Source organism: Mobula birostris, chromosome 16, assembly GCF_030028105.1.
Source record: "Mobula birostris isolate sMobBir1 chromosome 16, sMobBir1.hap1, whole genome shotgun sequence".
Classification (NCBI taxonomy): Eukaryota; Metazoa; Chordata; class Chondrichthyes; order Myliobatiformes; family Myliobatidae; genus Mobula; species Mobula birostris.
This window is the reverse complement of record NC_092385.1, coordinates 60,622,056-60,633,017: the sequence shown is the minus strand read 5'-3', so window position 1 is coordinate 60,633,017 and position 10,962 is coordinate 60,622,056. Positions and strand designations below refer to the sequence as shown.

The window sequence follows — 10,962 nt, the reverse complement described above, 5'->3', positions numbered from 1 at the left end:
ATGTTAAGATTCTCAGTTTGGCCCTTGCATCTTTGAACTCCTCCCCATCATGATCTCCAACATCCTCAATCAAGTCACAACCAATCCGTTCCCCCTGTCATTCCATCAGCCAATCACAACCATCCACTGCCTCATTCTTAATCTGAAAATGCCCATCATCTATCCCAACTGATCTGATGCTCCTCCCTTCCTGCTGCAGCCTACAACTCTCACTTCTGCCTTGCAGCTGAGTGTGTCAGTTCTGTTGAGCCTGCTCTACAGAACCTACCTACAGGGAAGATATCAATAAGATTGAAAAAAGTATAGAGAAAATTTACGAGGATTTTGTGGGACTTAAGGACCTGAATTATAAGGAATGGTTAGTACTTTATTCTCTGGAGCCCAGAAGGAATGAGGGGAAATTTGATAGAGGGGTATCACATAGATAGGGTAAACGCAGGCAAACGTTTTCCATTGAGATTGGGTGAGACTAGAACTGGAGGTTATAGGTGAAACCCCGTTTTGCCAGGTATCTCCGGAAATGCGGCTCGTTAGCCCTTGCTAACAGCCACAGGACTCCGTGGCGAGAAACCCACCTTTCTCAGGTTTCATAAGTCTAGAGTGTAGATGACTTTGGTCCCACCAAAACCACGAGGTTGGGATGTCTCGCCACCCAAACCACAGTTTGGGTGAATGCTGTGTGATTTACTACCCCCGGCAATCGCCCGTCATCAGGAAGTGACAGATCGTACACTGCATACAATTATAAAGAAGTATATTCAAGAATGTTAACTTAAGCAAACAGTTATTAAAGGAAAGAAAGAAAAAAACAAAAAGGGCTCATTACTCATAAACAATCAAATGTGCACATAAGTTGGAGCTCATCTTGAAGTTGTCTTTAACTCAGGTACTGGACCCACGGTCTGCGTGAAAGCCCACTCACTCTTCTGGATGTCGGTCAAAATCCATCTGCGATAAACTGGCTCCCCCACAGGAGATTTGATCCTTCCTCTTTGAAGCTATTCATCTGCACGAAGCACCTTGTGCAACAGGGATGGCATCCTCAGCCATCTTCCCTCCTGTCTTCTCCCAGCTCTGGCCGAAAAAAGACCCTCACCCATGCCAGTGTCCCTCACAAAACCTCTCTGCCCAGCGTTCTCCAGAACCTTCTCCCAATTCCACCATTCTGATTGGATGACAGCACATTCCTAAGTTGAACAACAAAGCCTCTTATCTCAGCTCAAACCCAAACAGGCTGAAAGCAGATCAGACTGCTGTCACAGAACTGCCAAAATGAAATAACTACAGCATAGCAGTAAAGATCTTAACCAGGGTGTTACACAATGGTGCAAGGTGAAATGTTTAAGGGGAACCTGAGGGAGAACTTCTTCACTCAGAGGGTGGTAAGAGTGTGGAGTGAGCTGCTGGTAGAAGTGGTGGATAGAGGTTTGATTTCAACATTTAAGAGAAGTTTGGATAGGTACATGGATGGAGGACTATGGTCCAGGTGCAGGCCAATAGGACTATGGTCCAGGTGCAGGCCAATGGGACTAGGCAGAATTAGTTTGGCATGGACTAGATGGGCTGAAGAGCCTGCTTCTGTGTTGTTGTGCTCGGTGACTCTATGACTTGATTATTCCTGGCCTCTGCCTGCAGTATAATTTTGCCTTGGTGCTCTCTGGGAACCAACCATCTGTTGGCCCATTGCTTCCCCCTGATTTAATGCTACTTTTCAGACTCAAAGAAGAATTTCTAGGCCAGTTAACCTCAAGTGACAGCAGTTCTGCTACACAACAGAGCGGATGTTTCTCGAATATACAATTATTTAAATTCTTCTGCGGATTTATTCTACAGAGTGTGATGGTGACATTTCTGTCACAACATTTAAATCACATCTTGCCTCTTTGTGTGATGCTCCACCTCTAATACACAATCTCTAAATCTCACTCTGCAGCCAGCTGATGCGTTTGAAGGATGTAACTGAATTCCAGTGTCTGGATCTCATTCAGCCTCCTCTGTGAGCTTTGTGATCCGTGTGCAGCCCAACTATGAAGAAGCCAGATAGGTGCCTCCAACTGCCTCTCACTCTCCTGCACTTCCTACTGCAGACGGTCCTCCCTGCCTCCAGCAGCTCGGCTGTTGGGAAGAAGGAAATCACTATCGAAGGAGACCTGGTAATTGGGGGTTTGTTCCCAGTTCATGAGAAGGGTAATGGTTTGGAAGACTGTGGAAGGATCAACGAGCAGCGCGGAATCCAGCGGCTTGAGGCAATGCTCTTCGCATTGGATGCGATAAACAAGGATGCTTCCATTTTGCCGGGGATTAAGTTGGGTGCCCACATCTTGGATACCTGCTCCAAGGACACCTACGCTTTGGAGCAGTCGCTAGAATTTGTGAGGTCCTCGCTAACTAAAGTAGACGAGACAGAGTACATCTGTCCGGATGGGTCTTACGCAATTCACGATGACATGACCTTCGCCATTGCAGGGGTTATCGGCGGCTCTTACAGCGACGTATCCATTCAGGTAAGAGGCAGTGAAGCAGGGCACTAAGGGATGACGAAGGACACAAGTCAAATTGTTGTTAACCAGGAGAGTTATTCAGTAATTCCACTGAGGTAACTCGTAAAGGTGTTAAAGGAAGAGGCTGGTTTGTATATGTACTGTACATAGAACCTTGATGCTTTGGGTCTCATTGGCCATTGAACATAGCGGCGTACAGAATGTGTTAGCCATTCAGTGGTTTCAAGGCTTAGATTTATTCACCGTATACATAAGTCCATAAGACCACATAAAATAACAGATTTAGGCCATTTGGCCCATTGAGTCTGCTCCACCATTCCATCATGGCTGATTTATTATCCCTCTCAACCACATTCTCCTGCCTACTCCTTGTAACCTTTGACGCCCTTACTAATTAAATATACAATTACATTGACAGTGGATTCTAGTTAATTAGGACACATCACGGCCACTATGTTTTGGCCCAATTAAGCGATTGTCCCAATTAGCCCAAGTTTCATGGAAGTAGTTAAAAAGGTGTAAAAAAGATAAACTACCATTTAACTGAATAACAAATTATGTATTTAAATGAAATATCGAACAAATTAAATCACTACCAATGCCACTACAGTACTATAAAACTGTGTATGGACAGAGGAGTTCGTCCAGTGTACGCTGCTGTGTATAGGGTGGCCAAGGAGGGAGAGCACCTCTTGTCATGTCCATTCTGAGTCTACTCACTCACCTTTAGTTCCCACTGGACACTCAGCTCTCACCTGTGACTCCTAGTAACTGTCTGCATGTGACAGTAGCCACACCCTGGTCCACCACCTCAACAGGTGAGCTAAACCGGGTGAGAGTAGCCAGCAGGCCTCATACCCCGAGCATGTGAAGTTAGCTCAGCAGACTGGGTGGATGAGATCAATAGTGAGATCCAAGAAGGTGTTTCTGCTCTGCTTTGTAGGGAGTGAAGTGCATGATAAGGCACTGAAGTAGTCATGGTTATCCACTGCAACCAAGAAAAGGTCCCAGTTTGTGACGACTACTCGTATCACTGGACCTGGACTTCCGAGGTTGGGAGAGTGGAACTATCCCATTGCAATGCCTTTTCCACTTTAAAAACTTTCCTGATTTCACTGTCATCTTCAGATACGGTGGATAGCCAACACACTGCCACGTTCTTTTGATTGACTGTAAAAGATCAAAATTAGCATAGACACCCGGTGTAGATAATGGACTTCCTTCATATAATGCTTTCAACAATTGCATCCTCCTAATCTTCATTTACATTGTAATATTTAAGGTGATTGCTGATACCTTTAAATTTTTCATGATTCCCAACTGGTTGAGGTAGTGAGATCATTTCATTTTCACTCCTTGCTGTGTCTGGAATCTTCAAGCCTGAATGCTTACAGCCACAGTGAGCAAAGAATTCTAAATTGACTTACTGCCTAATTCTCGCCAACTATTAATGACAAAAATCACTGCTTTTTGAACACAAACACATGCAAATGACACTGTCACTCTAAGCATGGTGTAGTGTCTAACGGCCACGCAAGTTCATGTGACTAACCCTAGTTAGAAACTGCTTGGCAACAGCCTCCTGTCCCAATTAAGCGGCATGGTGTCTCAAATGAACGAAAGTAATCCCGTCTATTTTCTCAATTTGTTTTCATTCTTTAAAAATTGTCCCAAATGAGTGGCTGTCCCAACTAACCAATAGACCAATTTACTGGAATCCACCGCATTAGAAATTTTCTATGGTATGTTGGTCTGGGCATGACATGCAATAAAAGCAACATTCAACAATTAAAAAGAATAAAAAATTATATAAAAAAGCTTACAAAGTTAGAGGTTAAAGGATGGATATGGAATGAAATATGCATGAATACATAGATACCAGGATGTATTTACAATGTAAACAGCATTAAAAACAGAGGTTTAAAGTGTTTACAATGCAGAGACAGAGATAATAGATAATGTTTGGGGTTGTGGGGCTAACTAGAATGGTTAATCAGATTAACTGACTGGGGCAAGAAACTTTTAAGATGGCATGAAGCTCTTTATTATAGCCCTATAGTGCTTTCCAGAAGGGTATTTTGCAAAACGCAGTTTGCTGGGTGGGTAATGATTTTTCTTGCCCTCTTCTTTGTCCTGGACACAGACACGTCCTGCAGTGATGATAGATTGCAGCCTTTTCTGCTGACCAGACGGGAACACGTTTGTAATTTGCACACCTGCTGTTGTAGTTGTGAGCTCGGGGATCACACCGGAGATCCGAGTGTGAGCTGGCACCCTAGTGCTAGTGCAGACACATCAGCGAAGACATCTTGTCATTGTGTATGGTACAGAAGACTCTGGTCAATGGAAACTGGTAGAACCCTCCCAATGAGCTGGCCAACATTTAATACAGTACTCAGCTGATATTATGAAAATAGCTCATTGATCCCCTGTTTCTTTTGGGATCTTGCTATGTAAAAGTTGCCCATTGCATTTCTTGCTGGCGTTGCTGATTAACCGGACTCTGAAAACTCCCACTCATTCCTCAATCGCACTTTATTTACTTGTGCAGAAGGAGAACAATATGGTCCCTGCCACGAAACTGTTCTAAAGTTTGAACAGATAAGTGCCATTTTTATACAGAATTGATTAGCAGTTGTAGATATTGACCATTTGGTAAAATGTGTGTTCAAATTCCTCATTGCATGATCAATCACCATTCACGATAGATGTGTTAACAGCCAGTAGAAACTATAACTACCAATGATACCCTAGTCCAGGGGTCCCAATCTGGAGACCATGGACCCCTTATTTAATGGTCATGGTCCATGGCATAAAAAAGGTCGGGAACCCCTACCCTGGTCAGTGCATGCCTTTCATCCTTATCTTGTCTCAGCTGTGCAAAGGAGGCTATTCTCTTCAAACACCACTCTTCAAAGGCCTTCTTGCCTGGGCTGACTGTAAACTATCCTTGCCAGGACATTACCTTAACCCTGTTCCATGCTAACTAAGATACCGTGCCAAGCTAGTGTCATTTGCCTGTGTTTGGCCCACATTCCTCTGAACCTTTCTTATCCATGCACCTGTCCAAGGGTCTTTTAAGTGTTATCAGTGCACCTACCTCAACCTCTTCCTTTGGCAGCTCATAATTTATACCACCGCCCCCTGTGTGAGGAAGTTGCTCCTGGTTCTATTAAATCTTTCCCCTTTCACTTTAAATACATCTTCTAGTTCATAGTTCCCTAATGCTGGGAAAGGACGATGTGCATCCATTGAAACCTATTGAATATTGAAAGACCTAGATAGAGTGGATGTGGAGAGGATGTTACCTATAGTGGGAGAGTCTAGGATAAGGGGAACAGCCCCAGAATGCCAGAACTTCCCTTTAGAATAGAGATGAGGAAGAACCTCTTTAGCCAGAGGGTGGTGTATCTGTGGAATTCATTGTTACAGATGGCTGTGGAGGCCAAGTTATTGGGTATATTTAATGGAGAGGTTGATAGCTTCTTGATTAGTCAGGGGGACAAAGGTTACAAATGAGAATGGAGAAAAATGTGTTTGAGATAGAAAATCAGCCATAGTCATGGGAATTCATTGCCACAGATTGCTGTGGAGGCTAAGTATTGGATATATTTGATGTGGAGATTGAAAGGGCCTCAATGAGAATGGGGTTGAGAGGAATCATAAATCAGCCATGATCAAATGGTGGAGCAGACTCGATGGGCTGAATAGCCTAATTCTGCTCCTATGTCTTATTGGCTCATGGTGTTATGGTCTTGTACATCTGCAACATCACATAGATGACTTGGAAAGAGTGTTTCCTGTATTGTGCATGCGTTGCCTGGGGTGTACTGGAGGACACTTGTTTCTTGTTGCAGGGGCGGTTTCATTTGCCAGCCATTTGTGACATCAGTTGAGCGATGGGTGGGGAGTGGATAGAGTTGACTGAGCCTCTCTCTGCCCTTTGCCCTTTGTAGGATGGGTGTGTATTACAACAGGCAGATGTTAGATCCAAAAGCCTTCCCATTGGTCCACACTGAGGACAGCAGAAATCCAGAACTTTCTGTCAGATGAACAATCTAACATTGAATTTGTTGGGCACACAACAGGAATTCTGCAGATGCTGGAAATTCAAGCAACACACATCAAAGTTGCTGGGTTTTGTTTAGGCATGGATACCAGCAGAGAGGAAGCAGACATGGTGAAATAATGTTAAATTGTAAATGAAGGGGCGGGCAGATCCTAGTTGAGCACTGCACCACTTTTGTTTACTGCTTGCCTTAAACATAAGATGGTAAATTGGTTTATTATTGCCACTGAGGTAGTGAAAGACGTAGACATGCATGCCATCCATGCAAATCATTTCATCACATCAGGACATTGAGATCGCACAAGGAAAAAGCAGTGACAGAATGCAGAACGGTGTTACCATCGCAGAAAAATTCCATGCAGGTACGCAAAAGATGCAAGGTAATGATCGTGAAGTCATCAGTCCATCTTATCGTAGAGTGGATTATTCAACAGTCATAAAACAGCAGGATAGAAGATGTCCTTGGGCCTGGTGGTACATTCATTTAAGCCTTATTTAAGCCTTGTGTATCTTTTACCAGTGGGAGGAGGGAAGAAGAGAGAATGTTCAGGGTGGGAAGGATCTTTGATTACGCTGGCTGCTTTACCAAGACCGGGGGAAGTGTAGACAGAGTCCATGGAGGGGAGGCTGTTTTCTGTTTTGTATTGAGGTGTGTGCCTACAGTTTTCTGCCATTTCTTGGAATTTGAGGCAGAGCAGTTACACACCAAGCTATGATGCATCTGGATAGGATGGTTTCTATAGGGCATTGATTAAAAACTGAGGACGTAAATGCAGATGACTCCCTCGTTACAGAGGGGTTGCATTCCTAGAAGACAATCACGATTTGCCATTACACAGAGCCTCATTATCTGAGCACATGTTAAGAAATGCAAGTTGAAAAAAACTGTTTATATCTTTTACTTTTTTTGCATAAGAATAAATTTTATTCCATATCTTGAATTTTGGGTAGCTATTTGTAAATTCTGTAAGGGCAAACTCCAGTTACATATACAGCTTCATTGCAAAGATTGCCTGTACTTCTGATATCAGTATGGGTATTACAGCAACCAGTTACTTTTAATTGTATGAAATGCATTAAGTGATTGGGCAGCAGGTGTGAACAGTGGGAGTTTGACATATCTTGTGCTTTATAAGCCAGAGGTTGTCAATTATGGCCCTTACTGAAGGGTTAATTAATAGGAAGGCCATAGCCAGGACCAGCAAAGGCCATTGTTTACTGTTTCACTAAGGAGTGAAGTGTCAATCCTGACCTACCACACACAACAATATTCCACAGGGGTCCGCATCCACCATTTCTGCTGGAAGATTTTTTTGAATTTGTTGGAACGCCTACGAGATGGCATTTTAGAGCAGCTTGTGCTTGAGCCTACTCTGGGAAAAACTATCTTAGACTGGGTGTTGTGTAATAACCCAGATCTTAATAAGGAGCTTAAGGTAAAGGAACCCTCAGGAGACAGTGATCATAATATGATTGAATTCATACTGCAATTTGAGAGGGAGAAGTGAAGTCAGATGTATCAGTATCGCAATTGAATAAAGGGAAATACAGAGGCATGAGAGAGGAGCTTGCCCAGGTGGATTCAGGGAGGATAATTGCCGGGATGATGGCAGAGCAGAGGTGGCTGAAGTTTTTGGGAATAGTTCACAAGGCACAGGATAGATGTGTCCCACAGAAGAAGTTGTTCTCAAATTGCAGGCGTAGGCAACCGTGGCTGACAAAGGAAGTTAAGAACTGCATAAAAGTCAAGGAATGGGCATATAAGGCAGCAAAAATGAGTGGGAAGTTGGATGATTGGAAAGCTTTTAAAATCCAACAAAAGGCAACTAAAAAAGCTATAAGAAGGGAAAAGATGAAATATGAAGGCAAACTAACCAATAATAAAAAGCAGGATACTGAAAGTTTTTCCAGTTAAATAAAGAATAAAAGGGAGGCAAGAGTTGATATTGGACCACTGGAAAATTATTCTGGTGAGGTAGTAATGAGGGACAAAGAAATGGCAGATGAACTTAATGGGTACTTTGCATCAGTCTTCACTGTGCAGAACACGAGCAGTGTGCCAGAGGTCCTCAGTGTCATGGAGCAGGAGTGACTGCCATTGCTATTACAAAGGAAAAAGTGCAAGGCAACCTGAAAGGTCTTAAGGTGGATAAGTCACCTGGACCAGATGGACTACATCCCAGAATCCTGAGAGAGGTTGATGAAGAGATGACAGAGCCATTGGTCATGATCTTTCAAGAATCACTTGATTCTGGCGTAGTCCTGGAGGACTGGAAGATTGCAAGTGTCACTTAAGAAGGCAGAAAAAAATCCTGCAAAAGAAAGAAAATTATGGGCCAGTTAACCTAACCTCAGTGATTGGGAAAGTGTTGGGGTCTATTATTAAGGGTGAGTTTTCGGGGCACTTGGAGATTAATGATAAAGTAAGTCCAAGTCAGCATGGTTTCTGTAAAGGGAAATCTTGCTTGACAAATCTGTTGGAGTTCTTCGAGGAAGTAACAAGCAGGGTGGACAAAGGAGAGGCAGTGGATGTCACTTAATTGGCTTTTAAGAAGGCATTTGTTAAGGCGCTGCACACGAGGCTGTTTAACAGATAAAATCCTATGGCAATACAGGAAAGACACTGGCATGGATAGAGAAATGGCTAACAGGCAGGAGGCAATGAATGGGAATAAAGGGGGCCTTTTCTAGTTGACTGCCTGTGACTAGTGGTGTTCCACAGCGGTCAGTATTTTTCACATTTTTGCATTGTTTGTCAATGATTTAGAATAGAAAACAGAATTGATGGCTTTGTGGCAAGGTTTGCGGATGATATGAAGATAGGTGGAGAGGTAGGTAGTGCTGAGGAAGCAATGCGATTGCAGCGGGACTTAAATTGGAAGAATGGGCAAAAAAGTGGCAGATGGAATACAGGGTTGGGAAATGTATGATAATGCATTTTGGTAAAAGGAACAATAGTGCGGACTATCGTGTAAATGGGGAGAAGGTTCAAACATCAGATATACACAGGGATTTAGGAATCCTTGTGCAAGATTCCCGAAAGGTTGTTTTACAGGCTGAGTCTGTGGTAAGGAAGGCAAATGCAATGTTGGCATTTATTTCAAGGGGAATAGAATATAAAAGCAAGAAGATAATGCTGAGCTTTTATAAGACACTACTTGGTCGCACTTGGAGTATTGTCAACAGTTTTGGGCTCCATGTCTCAGATAAGATGTGTTGTCATTGGAGTCCAGAGGAGGTTCACGAAGATGACTCTGGGAATGAAGGGGTTAACATATGAGGAGTGTTTGGCAGCTTTGAGCCTGTACTCACTGGAATTAAGAAGAATGCGTGGGGATCTGATTGAAACCTACCGAATGTGGAAAGGACTAGATAGGGTGGATGTGGAGAGGATGTTTCCAATGTTGGGGCTATCTAGAACTAGAGAGCACAGCCTCAAAATTGAGGAGTGACCCTTCAGAACAGAGGTAAGGAGGATTTTTTTTAGCCAGAGAGTAGTGAATCTGTGGAATGCTCTGCCACAGACTGCAGTGGAGGCCAAGTCTGTGGGTATACTTAAGGCAGAAGTTCATAGTTTCCTGATCGGTCAGGGCATCAAAGGATATGGTGAGAAGGCAGGTGTATGGGGTTGAGTGGGATCCGGGATCAGCCATGATGGAATGGCGGAGTAGACTCGATGGGCTGAATGGCCTACATCGACTCCTATGTCTTATGGTCACATATCCACACTTTCACCCTTTAAGTGGGGAAATTTCCCCCTTAGGTTCCCCTTATACATTTTGCCTTTCACCCTTAACCCATAACTTCTATCTCTAGTCTCACCCAACTCCTGCTTGCGTTTACCCATCTATACCACTCACAATTTTGTCATGCATCACCCTGACTTGGAAATACATCACCACTCTTTCATCATCTCTGAATCTTAACGCTGAAATTCCCTCCCCAATAGCAGGACCTTTGTCACTTCCACCTATCACCTCCCAGCTTCTTACGTGGATTCTACTGTCCCTCTTCTTTGCCCCCCCACCTGAATCTACCCATCTCCCATCAGCTCTTGCTCAACCCTCCACTCCACCTTTTTATTCTGACTAACTCTCCCTTGCAGTCTGCCATCCCACCTAAAGTTCGGCACTGAGGTGACATGAAAACCACTGAGGGCATCTTTTGCAAATGCGAAGAAGTTGCTTATCTCTTCTGATCTTTCCTCAAGCCTTTGACCATGCCACTCTCCAACACCCATCCAGTCAACTCATTAGATTCCATTTGTATCTATCCAGACAATTATCTGGAAGGACTCCCCATTCATTCACTAACTCAGACATTCCCATAGGATTCACCTGAATTCCCTTCCATTTCCCATCCAAAGTTGCCCTTTAGCACAGCATCAAGCCC

General features: G+C 43.6%; 1 protein-coding gene across 1 annotated transcript in view; it reads left to right on the top strand.

The window, feature by feature from the left end:
- Positions 1-2,249: 2,249 nt before the first annotated feature.
- LOC140210878 (metabotropic glutamate receptor 3-like) overlaps positions 2,250-10,962 on the top strand; it is a 44,892-nt gene continuing 36,179 nt past the window's right edge. The window contains exon 1 of the mRNA XM_072280137.1: positions 2,250-2,504. Within this exon, the coding sequence (XP_072136238.1) occupies positions 2,250-2,504 (255 nt within the window). The remainder of the gene's footprint in view (positions 2,505-10,962) is intronic.